The sequence below is a fragment of the Phyllostomus hastatus genome, unplaced genomic scaffold, assembly GCF_019186645.2.
Source record: "Phyllostomus hastatus isolate PE091 unplaced genomic scaffold, TTU_PhHast_1.1 phas_scaffold_501, whole genome shotgun sequence".
Classification (NCBI taxonomy): domain Eukaryota; kingdom Metazoa; phylum Chordata; class Mammalia; order Chiroptera; family Phyllostomidae; genus Phyllostomus; species Phyllostomus hastatus.
The window spans coordinates 72,187,352-72,204,066 of record NW_025334033.1 but is presented as its reverse complement, the minus strand read 5'-3'; the positions used below and the strand labels follow the sequence as shown (position 1 = coordinate 72,204,066).

The 16,715-nt window shown below is 68.4% G+C and overlaps 1 protein-coding gene across 2 annotated transcripts in view; it reads left to right on the top strand.

The window, feature by feature from the left end:
- BRF1 (BRF1 RNA polymerase III transcription initiation factor subunit) overlaps positions 1-15,715 on the top strand; it is a 40,733-nt gene extending 25,018 nt beyond the window's left edge. The window contains exons 1-14 of one of the 2 annotated variants that reach the window (XM_045822221.1): positions 605-2,006; positions 2,254-2,403; positions 3,252-3,345; positions 4,151-4,277; positions 4,737-4,776; positions 4,865-4,957; positions 8,474-8,737; positions 9,996-10,057; positions 10,462-10,543; positions 10,617-10,672; positions 11,417-11,673; positions 12,222-12,273; positions 12,731-12,902; positions 13,291-15,715. In XM_045822221.1, the coding sequence (XP_045678177.1) occupies positions 2,322-2,403; positions 3,252-3,345; positions 4,151-4,277; positions 4,737-4,776; positions 4,865-4,957; positions 8,474-8,737; positions 9,996-10,057; positions 10,462-10,543; positions 10,617-10,672; positions 11,417-11,673; positions 12,222-12,273; positions 12,731-12,902; positions 13,291-13,328 (1,419 nt within the window). In that variant the 5' untranslated portion in view covers positions 605-2,006; positions 2,254-2,321 and the 3' untranslated portion in view covers positions 13,329-15,715. Of the gene's footprint in view, positions 1-604; positions 2,007-2,253; positions 2,404-3,251; positions 3,346-4,150; positions 4,278-4,736; positions 4,777-4,864; positions 4,958-8,473; positions 8,738-9,995; positions 10,058-10,461; positions 10,544-10,616; positions 10,673-11,416; positions 11,674-12,221; positions 12,274-12,730; positions 12,903-13,290 lie in introns of those variants that run through there. The other variant, XM_045822220.1, reaches the window with a different exon arrangement.
- The last annotated feature ends 1,000 nt before the right edge of the window (positions 15,716-16,715 follow it).

The following is a 16,715-nucleotide window of genomic DNA, read 5'->3' as shown; positions in this document are numbered from 1 at the left end:
TGTCTGTTGTTCAGGAGTCACGGGAGTTCTCTGTGTATGGGATGCCAGTCCCTTCTCAGACACGTGATTTGAAAATACTTTTCTTTCGTTTCCTTGGTGCCTTTTCATGCTGATTGTCTCCTTTGCTGCACAGAAGTTTTTGAGTTGATGTTGTCACGTGTCTGCGTTTTTGCCTGCTCTCGGTCCTTTTGGTGTCTCATCCAAGACATCGTCGCCCATTCGGATGCCCCGAGCTCCCCCCAGGTCTTCTTCTGGTTTTGGGGGCTCCACATCTTACAGTTAGCTCTCTAATCTGCTTTGAGTTTTATTGTAGTTTTCTATTTTAGAGAGAGAGGAAGACAGAAACATCAATTTGTTGTTCCACTTATTGATGCATTTATTGGTTGATGCTTGTATGTGCTGTGACTGGGGATCGAACCTGCAACCTTGGCATCTGAGGATGATGCTCCAACCAACTGAGCTGCCTGGCCAGGGTTGAGTTGGTTGTTGCATGTGATGTAAAATAAGGGTTCAGATTTCCAACACCATTTTGTTTTGTTTTGTTTTGTTTTGAGAGGGGGGAAGGGAGGGAGAGAAACATCAATATGTGGTTGCCTCTCACACGCCCCCCACTGGGGACCTGGCCCACAACCCAGGCACGTGCCCTGACTGGGACTCGAACTGGTGACCCTTTGGTTCTCAGGCCTGGGCTCAGTCTGCTGAGCACGTGCGGGGCTGTGTCTGGGCTTGCTCCTGCCCCAGCCGTGTGTGCGTCTCCGTGCCTGCACCGCGGTGCGCCTGGCGTGCTCTTTTTGAACTTGTTTCCGAGTGGTGGGGATTTACTGTTTTTGGTTATTACTCCTTTTGTCTGCTTCAAATGCTTTATCTTGTTAGCTTTCAATTTTTTACTTAGTATTTAGCTCATTATTTCTTTCTTAATAGAGCATTTAAGTCTAAGCTTGCTCTCTAATTTCCTAATACTTTGCTTGGACGTGAGAGAAGTGTTTTATCTTTTTCTGGCTAATATTTCGTGTTCTTTACTTTTTTTAATCCGCACCCAAGGGTATGTTTGTTGATTTTTGACGGAGCGAGAAGCATTGACTGGTTGCCTGCTCTGTGTGCCCTGACGGGGGGTCGGACCAGCAGCCTTTCCTGGTGTGCAGGACAGTGCTCCGACCGACCGGGCCCCGGCGGGGGCATGCAGTGCTCTCGCGCTTGCGGTCAGAGGGCATGTCCTGTGAGAGTTGTGTTCTCCGGCTGATGGGGCGTTTCTTTGTTCTCCCGCACACGGTCCGTTTTGAGAGCTGCCCCACGGGCTTGGCAGAGGCGTGATTGCTGTCTGTGGGGTACTGGGTTTGCAACACTCAGATCATATGTGTTTCAAACTGGTTAGTGTCGGGAGTGCCACCGGGCCCACTGGGGCACCCAGGGACCCGTGCTGCGTCAGGGGCTGCACCGATCTCTGTGGCCTCAGACTGTCCCTGGGTTTCCTGTGAGCCAAGGCTGCCAGGTTCCAGGTGGCGGTGCTTGCAGTGTCTTGGGGCCCCCGGGGCCAGAGCTCAGTCTCGGAGGCCCTCATGGAGGAGGGTGCCTGGTGTGCCCACCAGCCAGGGTGTGTCTCACCACTTCTTGCTGTGGTTGGGGGGCGTAAGGAGCTTGCCGACCCCTTCCGTGCCTCCCAAGGCCCCCAGCTGCCCCCGCTCCTTCCTCCGCCCTCAGCCCCAGTGGCTCCCTCTGGTGAGGCTTCGCTGGGCGGTCCTGTCCGGAGGTCTCGCCCCCGTGTGCCGCGTCTCCCCCCGCCCGCCGCTGCCTCCGTCAGCCTTGTCCTGTGAGTGACTTGGTGCTGCTGCCCTGGAGGCTGGCGGCCCCGGAAAGCCGCGTCCCCAGCCTGCGCCAGCCCTGGGCCTGTGTCCGCACGGGCACCCGTGTGCCCGGGGCCCCTAGTAACGAGCAGAGACTCAGATGAAGAGACGCAACACACACCCGTAGACAAGGGGGCGGAAGACGGAAGCCGACATTCCACAGGAGTGAGTGTCAGCCAATAAGTATGTTAACAGTCAGCTCGACCTCCCCCGCCGGCCACGGAGTGCCCGAATGGAGCAGCAGCTGCCCGGCCATGGGAGGGGGCGGGCGGTGAGGGCCCCACCTGCGGGTCAGGGAGCCTGCATGTCCCTGGGGAGCCTGCGTGGTGGAAGGACTGGCGAGGGTGGCCCTGCCGGGGGCGCAGGGGCTCGGGGGCGCCGCCGCCCTGTCTGAACCGCGTGTCTGCCGCAGACCCGTGCCTGTACATCCCGCGCTTCGCCCACCTGCTGGAGTTCGGCGAGAAGAACCACGAAGTGTCCATGACGGCCCTGAGGCTCCTGCAGAGGATGAAGAGGGACTGGATGCACACGGGCCGGCGCCCCTCGGGCCTCTGCGGGGCAGGTGAGGGGCCTTGGAGTCAGACTGCCAGGCCCACTGGCCTCTGGGTGGTGGGTGCTGGGTTGTCTCCAGAGCTGCCTCTCAGCCTCCCTTGCCCTCAGGGACCTCAGCCTGCTCCCAGCTGCCCTCCACTGGCCCAGAGGAGGGTGAGAGCCATTGACCTGAGGGGACTGCCAGGCTCCCTTGTCTGGACCTGGGGCTTGACTGCTGGGGTCCCAGCCTCTTGGGCCGGCTCCTGGCCCGGGGCCGCTGTCCGGTGTGTCCTCCAGTGGCGGCCGCCTGCAGATGCCGTTGGGGCCGTCAGGGCCGTCAGGGCCCTGGACCGGCGGCCCACCCAGGGCCCCCAGGCTGCCGGGGCCCTTGTCCTCCCTCCTGGCCCTGGGCCCAGCGTCTGCAGGTCCGCTCCTTCCTGGACGCCAAGGGCCGTGTTCTCACGACCGTCTGCCCGCAGGCTCCGCGCTGCCTGAGGTTCATTGTCCACCCCACGGTGGTCGCCGCGCCCAGCACGCGGCCGCTCCCTCTGCCCCTCAGAGTCCTCGGCCCCATCGCTGGCCAGCATCTCCTGCACAGGCACCGAGGTCGGCAGGTCCCCCCTGGGGGCTCCGTGAAGTTCTCGGGAAACACACTCTAACTCCTGTTTAGAACCACGGAGGGTGTGACGCAGCGTGTTGCACACTTGGTGCATCTTGGCAGTTGCAGGCAGAGCCGTGCGGGGCCTCGGCCCCCTGGTGACCGCCCGGGCCGTGTGGCCACCGCTGACCAGGCGGAGGACGCCCCGAGTGCAGGGTCGGCCCCGACGCTGGCTCCCGGTGCGTGGCGCGAGCCGCTGCTCACCCCCCTCCTCCCTCCAGCGCTTCTGGTGGCAGCCAGGATGCACGACTTCCGGAGGACCATCAAGGAGGTCATCGGCGTGGTCAAGGTGTGCGAGTCCACGCTGCGTAAGAGGTGAGCGGCCTCTTCGGGGGCAGTGCTGCGCTCCCCGCCAGGCTCGGCCAGGCCTGGGGTCCTGGAGGTGGGGCCCTCCGTGGTCCTGGCGCCACCCCCCCCCCGCCCCTGCCCCCCCGTCCTGCAGAGGTCTATCTCGGGGCCACCCCCCACTTCTGGCAGACTGTTCTCTCTAAGGTGAGTTCAAGTGGGTGGCGGTGTGTGCACCTTGCAGCTCAAAAGGGTCGGGAAGCAGGCACTGAAGGCAGCCTTGCCTGTGTCCTGCTGGTGTGGCCCGGGTGACGGTCAGCTGGAAGCTGGGCTCAAGCACGGCCACCACGTCTGTGTGCGCGAGCGGCCTAGCAAGGTGCTGCTGTGGGCCCGGGGGTCTCGGCCGCTGTGGGACCTGTCCACCCACTGCCCACCCCCCACCCACTGCCACAGGCCCTCCTCAAGAGGCAGACGGAGCCTCGCATGACTCAGGTTCACGTTCTAAACTCTCGTTCAGCACTTTGATGCGTGCGTGGCCTGGGAGAAACTGACAGGGGAGTTGAAAATTGGCCTCCAGTTGGGCATGTGGCTGCGGGCCGGACTCCTCTCTCCCAGGGCCTTTCCGATCCCCCCTGGGAGCCGGGAGGGTGCGTGGCCTTCTCTGCCGGGTCAGCTTTGAGCCTCGGCAGGACTGAGGAGGGGCGGGGGCCTGTGCTCCCCCGGAGCGGCCAGGCACTGGGCCAGGGACCCCAGACCACCTGGGGCTGCTCGCAAACTGGGGCTGGTGTAAGTAGCTCTTCAGGGGCGTCGGGTCCCTTTCCCGTCTCTGTTCCAGGCTCACAGAATTTGAAGACACGCCCACCAGCCAGCTGACCGTGGACGAGTTCATGAAGATCGACCTGGAGGAGGAGTGTGACCCCCCGTCGTACACGGCTGGCCAGCGCAAGCTGCGGATGAAGCAGGTGAGCCCCCAGACTCACACCAGCCGCCTGGCCCTGCCATCAGCACTGGAGGCCCTCGCCGCGTCCTGCAGGCTGACGCCGCACATCCATGTGGCAGAGCGGCAGGTCTGCGTGCAGACGTGCGTGTGGGGAGAAGCGGGCACGTGGAGGTGCCGGTGTGGGGTGCTCCGGGCTTCTTCCCAGCCTGTCCCTCGGGGCGTCTGGTGTGGGGCCTGGGGGAGCGCTGCCTCTCCAGGGCCCAGTCCTCGAGTCGGGACCCCAGGCCGGCGCCGCCCCACCGCTCCCGGCCCCTGAAACCGCTGCACTCCGCCTCCGATCAGCACCCGTGACACACGGTCCCGGCAGGGCCGGCATCGGGGCCCCGCGTCCACGCCGGGCCCACAGGGGAGGGGCCTGGCAGCGTCCGGCGGGCACTCGGGCCCCTCCTGTCGCTGAGTGCTCTCGCCCTCTCTGTTGCAGCTCGAGCAGGTGCTGTCGAAGAAGCTGGAGGAAGTCGAAGGTAACCAGCTGCCCTGCCCCATGGGGGCCGTGGGCTCCTCAGCAGAGGGGTTTCGTGTTCACTTTCCACACGTAACTTGCCGCTTCAGGGGAGATATCCAGCTACCAGGACGCGATTGAGACCGAACTCGAGAACAGCCGGCCGAAGGCCAAGGGGGCCCTGGCCAGCCTGGCCAGGGACGGTGAGTCCATCCCCATCCGCATCCCCATCCCCAGCGGCCTGGGCCCCGCCTGCACCCTGTCCACGGCCACACGGGCCTCTCGTCGCCAGGCGGCCCCTTGCCCCGTCCAGGGCCGCTCGGGGCCGCTCCCCAGCACCCACGCCCACCTGTCTCCCATCCCGGTTGCCCTGGACTGAGGCTCTTCCCTCCGCCTCTTGTCCTCGGACACAGGCCAGCCCTGCCCGCCTCCCAAGGGGAGGAGCTCAGCCCTGGACACGCAGCCGCCGGCCACCCCAAGCCCCTTTCCACAGTTGCCCCTCAGGGTCCATCTGGTCCAGCCCTGTCCCATGAGGCCCAGGCCCCGGAGCAGGTGCCGAAGGACGCTTGCGCCATCCGGACACTCAGTCTGGGTGGCCGCCGCCCCCGGGCTCCTCTCCAGGTTCTGGCAGCCACGCTGGCATGTGTTTTCCGTGACCTTCAGTCACGTGTCCCCACGGCCACCCCACACTCTGCGTGCCCCCTGCCGCCCAGCTGGAGGAGGCCAGTGCTGCCCCCGTGGTCCCCGTGGTCCCGGTGTCTGAGCCCGCCCTGTGCTGGGGAGCGCCGTCTCTCCCATCCCTGCCGTGGCTGCCATCTGTGCCGGCACCGCCCTGTGCGCCCGGCCCCTGTGCTTGCTCCTCGTCCCGCTTTCCGGCACAGACAGTCCCGTCCCTGTCTCGGGCGTGCCCGCGCTCAGCAGCTGGAATGCGGGTTTCTCCCGCGGCCCCATCCCCCGTGCGGTCTTGCGGGTCACAGCCCACCCTCCGCAGGTCACCGTGGCTGTCGCCTCTGCCCCCCACCACCTCGTGTCTGTGAAATGCCCACCTCTGACCCCTGCTGGTGCTGAGAGGACAGGGCAGCGACCCCCGCGATGGAGCTCAGCATGACGGCCCGGGTCAGGGCCGTGTTCCGAGCTCGGGAGCTGGGCTCTGGTGGGCCGAGGCCTCAGGTCTGCAGGGAAGGGCGGAGGTGGGGGGGCGGCGCTCTCTTCTCCGAGGGCTTCGACTGGTCTGTGCTCGGCTGGGACGCAGCCCCCGTCCCAAGTCGAGGCGCCCTGGGAGAGACGAGGGCCCCTTCCAGTGCTGCCGCGGCTCCGCTCAGGGGGTCAGCCCCTGGCTTCTGTTCCGCTGCGCCTGCTGTCGGCCCCCGGCCCCCGGCAGAGTCGGGGGCAGCAAGCACATTGTGGCCTCCCTGTGGGGCCTCGGTGCCGCCCGGGACCGCTGCGCAGGGCTCTGGGCCAAGATGCCGGGTTTCCCCGTGAAGGGCGTGCGCACCCTCGTGCCCGCGGCGCTTCCCGAGCCACCACTCGGTGGCCACACCGCCTGCAGGGCGCGCGGGCAGGGTGTCCCGGGTCGGGGCACGTCCCACCTCAGGCTGGGCCTGGGCGCGCTCACGCTGCCGTACCGTCCGTCTGGCCAGCGGCTCTTCCCATGCAGAATTGAACCGAGGTGCGTCTGAGAATGCCTGCCCCCCGTGTTCTCCCTCACGCTACGTAGTTTTGTTTCGGGGCCTTTTCTCGGCAGGTCGTGGGGTTCCTGTGCCTGCGGCTTCGCACAGACTTGCTGCTGCTGCTGCTGCCGCCTCGCCGCCCTGCGCCCTGCTTCTGCACAGCCGGTGGGCAGTGATGCACGCAGGGCAGGGTGCCGCCGGTGTGACGGCGGGTGCCGCCCGCCCCTCACAGCCGCAGCCGTGGTGGTTCGGCGCTCAGAGCCCAGTCGGGGCGTGCCACGCTCGGGAGGGTCTCTGCTTTGTCGCTGATTGCGTTTTCTGGGTTATGCCGGGCAGGGCTGAGGGCGCTGCCCCTGCTTCGCACTGTCCGTTGCCTGTCTGTGGCCAGCAGTCTTCGGAGACACCTCAGGGTGGGAAGGGCTCCCTGGCTGTGGCCTGGGCCCCCACGTCCGTGGGTGCCTGCCTGCTGACGCCTAGGGGCCCGACCCTCACCTCGCCTGTGGCCTCGGGAGGACGCTCCTGTGCCGGCTGTTCAGGGAGCCGACCCGTCCACCTCGGCCACTCTGGCCGCCTCGGCTCCGTGCAGTGGGAGGAGCCGTGGCCGGGGGCTTCCCCTGGGGGTTTCCCCTGGGGGTGTTCTCTGGCCTGGCCGGGGCTTCCTGGTGTTTCCTGGCAGCGCCTGTCCGGCCGTGACAAAACGGGCATGTGCCCCGCGCCCTCCCGGCCCGCCAGCCCCGCCCCCGCCTCGCTGCTCCACGAGGTCGGGGTGCGGGCTCTCCGTCCACCCCGCACTGGGTCTGAGCTCAGTGGAAGAGGACAGGTGTGGCTGCCCTAGGCGGTAGGCCTGCTCCTGGGGTCGTCCGCCTGCACCACGCCTGCAAGCCCGTGGGAGTCCCGGCGCCCGTGGGCTCGGCCTCCCTGTCGCCGTGTCCCCGCGACACGTGCGAGGAGGCGGGGGGCCCGGAGGAGCCGGCTGTGCGGCGGAGAGGGCCCTTGCACGGCAGGGGGTGTCGTGGGTGTGCCGGGCGGGAGCCGCAGGGTGTGTGCAGAAGGGGGTCGCCCACACGCCGCCTCACTGGGATGGAAGGCGTGTCCCCAGGGCACACTCATCCCGACGCCAACCCCGCAGTGACGCGCAGCGCCACCCGGGACTGGAGACCCCCCAGCACTGCGGACGGCGGCTGGGCCACGCGGCGGCTTTCTGTCCACTCCACGTGGGCGCGGCGGGCACGGGCGTGGGGGAGGCAGCGCCAGGGGGGTCGGGCGTGCGCTCACCCCCAGGACGTGTCCCACGGGTGTCCTCGGGCCGGCCAGCTGCGTCCCCGCCGGCTCCCACCCCTCTTCCCGGCGCCCCGCCCCGGAGACCCCCGCCCGCTGGCCGGCCTGTCCCGGCCGAGGACGTTGCGGCTGCTCCAGGCCAGGGCTGTCCCCCGAGTGCTGGGACGTTCTCGTGCGGCCTTGGGGGGCGCGGGGCAGAGGCCGGCGGACCAAGGGCAGGCGAGGGCTTGCCCGGGGAGCCCACCAGCTGCCGCCGTGGCCACTCTGTGGGGTGGGGGCTGCTGCTCTCTGGCCACCCGGTTTCGTCTGTGCTGGCCCCTGTTCAGATCTTTTGCCCACTCTTTACCAGGAGTGTGTTTCCTTTCAAGGTTCTGAGAGGTCGGCACATTTCGTAAATACAGGTCCTGTGTCAGGCGTGTGACCTGCGAGAAGTCTGCATTGTGTTTGTGGGTTCTGTTCTGTGTCACTTCCAAGAAGTTCGCACCCCATGCGAAGTCACGAATGTTTCTTGCGTTGCTTTCTGGGTGGTTTGCCCTTTGAGCTGCTGCGTTCACGTGTACGGCTGTCTCGTGCTAACTCCACGTCAGGCACGAGGCGTCGGCCGTGGTTGACGGCGGGCATCTTCTGTGACAAGGACCTCTGGTGGCTCTCCCCTCTCAGGACCCTGAATTAGTGGCGTGAACACCCTTTGTGGCTGGCGGGAGTGTCTCTGCACAGAGCGGACTCCCCTGGCCTCTGCAGCTGACAGCTGGTGTGGCGCTGTGCCCCCAGGCTCTGCCGAGGACTCTGCAGCTAGCTTGTTTGGCGAGGAGGACGCCGAGGACGAGGAGCTGGAGGCCGCCGCCAGCCACCTGAACAAGGACTTCTACCAGGAGCTACTTGGCGGCGATCCTGGGACCTCGGAGGCAGCAGGCAGCCCCAGCGGGAGCAGCAGGCCCCCCGCCCTGGAGTCCCTCCTGGGGCCCCTGCCCACGGCAGCCAGCCTGGGCATCTCGGACTCCATCCGAGAGTGCATCTCGCAGAGCGGGGAGCCCAGTGAGTACGGGGTGAGCGGCGGGCAGGGGACAGGCTCTGGGTTTGGGTCGGGCTAGGCCACCCCCCTGGTCTGTGGGAGGCGGAGGCAGCACTGCCAGCCCCCCTCCCTGACCCCCGGGTGCAGGGCTGCGGGAGCTGTCAGGCCCGGTGTGCACCGACCCCCGATGCCAGCAGGGTGCCCCTCCCCGCCCCCGCCTTGGGACCGCTACCCACTGGCCCAGGTCCTGGCTGGAGCCCTTGGGCGGGGTTGTGGCCACAGGCTCCTTCCTGCCCCGGGGGACCTGGGAGGTGCCTGTGCAGCAGCATCCCGCGCCTGTCAGCGGAGGAGTCACAGACGCACGTCACCAAGGGCCCACGGGGACAGAGACGGGCCTCCGGGCCCGTCCTCTGTGTTTCTCTGTGCCGGTGGGGGGTGTGGGCGGGCGGGCAGACGCTGCTCGCTGGGCCCTGTGGCCAGCAGGGGCAGCAGTTCCCACCACCGAACCGGCGTGGCCGTCTGCAGCTCTCCGAGGAGGGCGGCTTCGGCTCTGTCAGCTCACCTCTAACAGCCGGTCCCGGTCCTTTGCTGGGACGACCCCCCCAGGGGTCACCGCGTGGGCGGCTGCCCAAGGGGGCACGGCATTCAGGGAAGCTGTTCAGCGACTTAGCTGCGAGTCCTGTGCTGCGGCGGGTGGCGGTCCAGCGCGGGCGGGTCCCGGGAAGCGCAGGGCAGAGGGCACACGCTGCGGAGGAGGCGGCTCTGGGGCGGTGGGGGCACTGTGACCCTAGGGCAGAGAGAGGCCTTTCTCGCCGGAGCCGAGAGAACAGAGGGCGCGAGGGGCCCGCGGCAGGGCCTCGGCTGGGAGCCGCCCAGGCGGCCTGCTCCGGGTGGGCTGGCGCCGGCGGACTCGGCGGAGGACCTCGGGTGGCGAGGGGCAGCAGACAAGAGGGTCCACCGGCTTCCTTCGCCTGGAGGATGGTGCTGTCGACCCGGCTGGGCGGGAAGGGTGGCGGGCGGGCTCTGAGGACGGTCGGAGGGCCTCGGAGGCCCCCCGGCAGTTGAGCAGAGGCCTGGTGGACCGCCCTCTCGCGGTCTGCAGGCTGCTCAGGACAGCAGGCGCGCTGCAGGCGGGCTGGGCTCAGCAGCCCCACTTGGCGTCCTGCTCCCTTCGGGCAGCGCGGGGTCATCCGCCCACCCCCTGCTCCGGGAGAGCAGCGCCCGCCCCGCGAGCCCAGGTGGTGTGGGTGCGCGCTGACCAGAGGCCGCGCTTCCCTCCAGAGGACACGTCGGGGGACGGCGAGCTGGACCTCAGTGGCATCGACGACCTGGAGATCGACAGGGTGAGCGCGGAACCCGTGCCCTCGGGGAGCCCCCCGCGGCACAGACGTCAGTCCCGCCCCGCCAGTCACAGGGACCCTGACCGAGTGCCCCCGCGGCCTCAGACCCGCAGTCCCAGGGCGGAGGGTGCGCGGGCCTGCGGCAGGCAGGCAGGTGAGGCCCGCCCCTGCTCTCAGGACTTCGCCCCGGAGACGACCTGTCAGTCAGTGTCCGAGTCGGCCTCTGGGGCCCTCAGCCTCTCCCTTGTCGGGACCAGGGGCGGGGCTTGGGGGGCCCCCACGGGCTCCCAAGGACGGGCCATTAGCGTGGTGGCCGCACGCGCCCTCCCGGGTCGGGGCCCAGCCCTCAGCCAGGGGCCCGAGTGGGAGGCGGGCTGGCGGCTGAGGGTTCCGTGCGCTCTGCGCAGTACATCCTGGACGAGGCGGAGGCCCGCGTGAAGGCCGAGCTGTGGATGCGGGAGAACGCCGAGTACCTGCGGGAGCAGCGGGGTGAGTGCCCGGCCCCCGCCCAGGCCCCCCGGGCGCGAGGCCCTTGCTGACCTAGCGCTTGTCGGCCTTTCAGAGAAGGAAGCGCGGATCGCCAAGGAGAAGGAGCTGGGCGTGTACAAGGAACAGAAGGTAGGGGCCCACCAGCCCTTCGGCTTCAGGGCAGCCCCAGGCGGGCTGTGGGCGGGCACTGAGGGCCTGTCTGGCCGCCCACCCAGCTGGCGGTCACAGTGAGGGGCCGAGCTGCCCCTGTGTGGCTGGACGGTGCTGCCTGGCCAGGGAGCTCCCGGGGGGTGGGGCGCAGCCGAGCCTGTGGCCCAGCCAGAGCAGAGACGGGGCCTGGCCTGCAGCTGCCGGGAGGCTGCACTGCAGAGCTCTCCGGGCTCCTTGGGAGCCGGGGTCAGCATCCAGGCTGCAGCAGCCTGGCCGGGGTCATTGGCCCGTGATGGGGGCCCAGTGTGACGGCTGGTGGCCTGAAGAGGCAGCACAGGAGGCTCCTGCAAGTGATTTGCAGCTCGGCGCCAGGCGGTGGTCTGGGGCCCACACCTCCCTGCCGGCAGCACAGCCAGAGCGCAAGACACCTGGCCACTGTCTGCTGGGCCTGGTGGGGCAGGGCATAGCGGGCTGTGGGCACTTGGCCGCACCAGGTCAGGCTTCCCGCTGGTGGTGAGTGCTGCCTGGGGCCCTGCTCCCTGGACAGGGTGCAGTTGGGCAGCGTGGGCCACCCCCCGCCCCCCGCCCGAGGACAGGAGGAGGAGGAAGGGCTTGGCCTTAGGATCGCTGAGCGCTGTCCTCCCCTGGCGCCCTGGGCAGCAGCTCGGGGTGCAAGGGCACCGACCGTGGCCGCAGGGGGTGTGACTGGCGTGTCCCCTCCAGCCCAAGAAGTCCTGCAAGCGCAGGGAGCCGATCCAGGCCAGCACGGCAGGGGAGGCCATCGAGAAGATGCTGGAGCAGAAGAGGATCTCCAGCAAGATCAACTACAGCGTGCTCCGGGACCTGGACAGCAAGGGCGGGGGCGGCACGCAGAGGCCAGACTCACGGCCCGAGGCCAGGGCCAGCTCCAGGAAGCTGCCACGGAGGAAGAAGCCGGCCAGCAGGAGTGGGGCTGACCCCGTGACCAGCGTGGGGAAAAGGTGTCGTGCTGGGTGGGCAGGCTGGGGCAGGAGTCCGCATGCTGGGGACCACGACGGTGGTGCCCACTGCCCAGGACTCTGCATGCCAGGCCCAGCCCTCGCGGGGCCGGGGCCCAGCAGGTGCAGCGGGTCGTCGGAGCCCCGCCAGCGCCCCCAGCCGGGCCTGCAGGGAAGCAGCCGCAGGGCACACACACTGCTCGGTCCCCAGCCCTGGGGGGTGGGGTTCCTGGGCGTGCAGGGGAGCCTGCCTCCTCTCAGGTGGGGGTCCCAACTGTCCCCCTGGGGTGGGTCGGCAGCACTGAGGGGCTCTGGGGTGTTTCCCCCTCGGTCCTTGCAGGTGACAGTGGGGAAAGGCACCCTGGCTGAGCGTCTAGAGGAGGGAGAGCAGGCCCAGTGGAAGGGGTGCTGTTAGCACAAGTCAGGGTGCCCTGCTGTGGGCCAGGGGTGGGTGGAGGGGTGACCAGAGTTGTTTGGGAGGAGAGGGGCAGACAGGGCCCCAGAGTGCTGCTCCTCCCCTTACCCTATCCCCCTCCTGTGATTCCCTGCAGGTTGAGGCCATTGGTGTCTGCACAGCCAGCTAAGAAGGCAGCCCTGGGAGAGGTGCTTGTGTGGACGTGGGGGCGGGGCCTGGCACTGGGAGTGCAGACCCTGGGGGGCAGGGGAGCCAGCCACACTGCCCTGCATGGGCAGGGGGCGTCCCAAGCCCAGGGCGCTCAGGAGAGGTGACCTGGGAGTGGGCCTGGGGCCTGCGGAGCACAGCCTTGCCCTGGCCACCCGCGGGCCGTCCCTCCCGGGCCATCGCCCGGGTCATGCAGAGAGCTTCTGGGGAGTGAGGCCGTGGCCCTGGTTCCAGCCTGCCTGTGCCCACCTTCCCTGCCTGGGCGACAGCCTTGTCAGGGGGCCAGGCCCTCCCGGGACGGGGCCCAGGGCTTCCCCTCCTTGTGGCCAGGGCTCTGGTCTGGCCTGGGAAGCCGAAGAGAGAGGCAGCGAGGGCTTGGCAGGGACCCGCCAGGGAGCCCGCTCAGCACCTGCCCCAGAGCCCGCCCCTCCCTCGCAGGCCGTGCTCCCGAGCACCCCCACCCCCGGCGTCCAGCCCGGGCGGCCCGCGGCAGTGGTGGTGGAGAGTGGGCCTGTGTCGTACCACCCCGAGGAGGACGCCGAGGAGGAGGACCCGGACGAGGAGGACGGGGAGCCCTGTGTCAGCGCCCTGCAGATGCTGGGTGGCAGCGGTGAGGGCCCGCAGGGCCAGTGGGGCTGGCGTGGGCAGGGGCATCCGGAGGAAGGGCACTGGCCATCATCCCGGCAGCCCTATGCTGAGGCCTGTGGGCTGTACCCTCGGCCTGTGTCACCTGGAAGGAAATCTGAGTGAAGATACCGTGTGGGTTGGAGGCCCTCGGGGTGCTAGGGGGAGCTGGGCAGGCCCTCCCCACTGGGGAGACCATGGGTGCTGGGCGGGGGGGGTTGGTCTGGCCCACACAAGTAGAGTGTCTGCCCACAGGCAGGCCGTCAGCCCCCAGCACCTGCAGGGGCCAGGTGGCCGTCCCCGACGGGGGGCACCTGGGCACTCTGACAGCACAGCCCTCCTCAGCGGCCACGACTGTCCTTTCTGGTCTGCAGATTACGGCTGTGACGGCGACGATGATGACGGCTACTAAGGTGTGACCCCGCAGTGGGCAGTGTCCTGGTGGCGGACCCCACTGGTGTCTGAGAGGCCAGGCCGGGCCTTGGGCCCCCAGGGGTGAGCGCGGAGACTCCTGTGACGAGAGGTGCTGCCCTGCCTGCTCCACAGCCTCCGCCTCGCGGCCTCGTGTGGGACACGGGGCACAGCACTCTTCTGGACGGTGTGAGGCGCGTCTCTGTCCGGAACAGGGGACTGGACGGCTGCCCGCGTGTGACTGATCAGACATAGGTCTCGTGGCCCAAGAGCCCTCTACAGGCGTGACTGTGGGGTCTCCTGTACAGAAACTGAAGCTCAGAGAGGCCAGCCCCTGTCCAAGTGAGTGGGGCCTGGGGGGCTCCAGGACCCTGCTGTCTGCCCCTCGTGGGGCCGGGTGCCCTGCTCCTGCCACCCGCTGTCACGGAGAAGCACTGTGTCCACTCGTCCCTCTGCCGATCAGGGCTGGTCCTGGACCTCCAGCTGCGGTGCTCAGCCAGACCCTGGCCCCCCCCGCCCTTTCTGTTCTGGGACCAGGCGGAGGGAGCTACATCCCACCCATGAGCCCAGAGGGCCTGAGCCAGGACCGCAGTGGCTGCCCATGTCTGCGCTGGCACCTGGCCCAGCACCCCAGAGGGAAGGCAGGCAGGGCTATGAGCTGGGCCATCCTGCTCCAGAGGGTTCCTGCTGCCCAGTGCCGCCTGGGGGGCCAGGCCTCAGCGTGGGGAGGCCCAGAGACCACTGCCCGGGTCTTGGCTGGGTTGCTGCTGCTCTGGACATGTCTCCGAGGGCCAGGCCTTGGCCCTCTCCTGCTGCCTCAGGAGAGGGTGGCCTTGGTGACAGGCCACCCACACTGCTTCGCCGGGCCCGCGCCCGGTTCCCTGGGGTGGGCTGGGCCTCCTCCCAGAGTCTCGGAGTCTGAGGTCAAGACGTGGGGGCCGTGTGTCTGTGGCCCTCTGGGGCCGGCCGGCACCCTGGGCCACCTGGGAGGTGGATGGGGGCTGGGTTGCGAGCACAGGAGGACGTCACTTGAGCAGAAACCCACTGAGGCTGTGGTCGGTGACTCTGTGCGTGGCTTCGTGGCCTGCCCTAGAGAGACGCAGCCCCAGGGAGGCCGGAGGGGCAGATGGGCCTGGAAGACCCCTTGTGGGAAGGGGGCTCTGTGGTGGGCAGCGTGGCTGGGCGCGTGTGGCTGAAGCAGGAGTCCGGCCCCGAAGAGGAGGGGCTGGTGGGGAAGAGCTGTGCCCCGAGAGGGGAGCGAGGAGCATCTGGCTCGGGGTCCTCGAGCAGCGGGGCCAGTGCCATGCAGACACACGGGCTGCCGCAGTGGGGGAGGCCAGTGGCCAGACAGTGCCAGTGGGCCGTGGACGGTTCCCGTGTGCAGGTCACCACTGCCCACCTGTTGGCCCGAGGGGGACTCGTGTGCCTTCCCCCCTCCACGCTGGCATCGCCCTCCCCAGCAGTCGCGTGTCTGGGCGCCCCGCAGCTGAGCCCCTCCGGCTGCTGACCCAGAAGCGGCCGGGGCTGACTCCTCACTGGAGCGGCTGTGGCTGTTGCTGCAAGCCTCTCCTGCAGGGGCCGGCCCTGGGGCCTCCCCGTCCGTCCTGCGCTGAGCCTCTCTGCTCAGATGTCTCGGGTTGAGGGCAGCGCAGGTGCTGGGGGGCATTCCCAGGCTCCTCCCTGCTCAGCTGAGGCCGAAGAGGCCGGGGGCTTGAGTGACAGCTCAGGGTCCCCCAGCTGGGCCCACACACCTGGCGGCCCCACAGCGGGTTCCGGAGGAGCCAGGCCGACAAGCACACCGCAGAGACGACGGCCACCCCACACGCCCAGGGGCACCCAAGGGCCTCTGACAGCAAAGCCCGCCGACACCTCGGTCCCTGGAGCCCCGCCCGCCTGCCATCACGGGTCCCGGGCCACACCACCCCTCCGTCCAGGCCACCCTCTGCCCCCTGTGTGCCCTGGAGGCTGAGGCACTGGCACAGCATCCTGCTCCTCCTCCAGGTGCCCCCTCGGCCCTGACCCAGGGGCTGCTTTATGGGGAGGGGCCTGGTTCAGGACAGGCTGCCTGAGCCCAGCAGGGGGCGGCCGTTCTGTGTGCTGCTGCTGCTGCAGCACACGGGCCCCGGGATCACAGTGGGACGAACTCAGGGACTCGGACGGTGGTTGTGGACGGGCTACCCAGGGATCCGCTCCCGAGACTCCCCTGTAGCACCTGGACCGTGTCGCCTGCGTTGTGGGAGAGCTGGTGGACAGCTCTTGGCTGCCCCCTGGGGGCTGCCTCCGCCCAGGCTGGTCCTCGCCAGTCTTCCTGTCTCTAGGCCCCAACTGGGGTGGGTCGCCTGCCCCCAGAACTCCCCATTGTCTGAACAATAAAAAGCACAAACTGCAGAACCATGGGCACATGTGAGGCCTTGGGCTGGGTGTGGGGGCTCTATTCTCATCGAGGCCCCGAGCACGCAGTCCTGTCTGCCGGGCTACGCTGCTCCACCCTGGCTGCTCTGCCACAGGGCCGCACCCCACGTGGGCCCCCAGCCTGCCGTTCTTGCCCTCAGCGCCCCCACCTCCTGCCCTCCCTGGGTCTCAGGACCCCCTGGCCTGGCAAGGACTGGCCCAGGTCCTGGGCAGCGGGGGCCAGCTGTGCCTACTGGGGCCCAGCCACTCCAAGGCTCCTCAGTCTTGCACGCGCACCCTGATCCCTTGGGGGACACCAACAGGGTCCAGCTGGTTCCCATGGGGTGGGCCCCTGAGCCCAGCTTCCATGCTGTCGGGGGCAGGGATGTGCCTGCATGTGGCCAGCAGCGTCTGACTGGTCAGGGCCTATCTGGTGCCTACGTGCCTGGAGGGCTGGCCAGTCCCTAGGGAGGCCTGGGCCCCTGCCAGGCTGGCAAGGGGCGGGGGCTGAGGCCTCAGGTTCTGACTGCCCACCCAGGTCCTTCAAAGGGCAGAGTACAGGCTCTTTATGGCTTTCCTGCTGGGAGAGGGACCTGGCTCAGGAAGCCATTGTCCCCACACAATGGGCCCTTGGGGACCTGTGAGGGCAGGGGCCCTAGACTGGTGGGATCTGGCCCTGAACCTGACCCTGTCAGTGACCCTGACACCGTCTGCGGCACCCTCACGGCCACCCCAGCCAACTGGCCCAGCCAGTAGTGGACACTACTCCAGAGTGAGAGCAGGGTGCCAGGGAGGGGCTGGGACAGGGGTGCCCTGAAGTTTGGCAGGCCTGTGGGCAGGTGCGGTGACCGCCACCGGGCTGGCCAGGGCCAGTGCCAGTGCCAGACCACAAGGGGACTTTCCTCCGTGGTGCTGAGGGGCCCCTTCCCTGGCCGGACTGAGCAATCAGGCCCCACTTGAGGTCTGTGAACCAGAGCATTGTCTGCAGGGCGCCCGC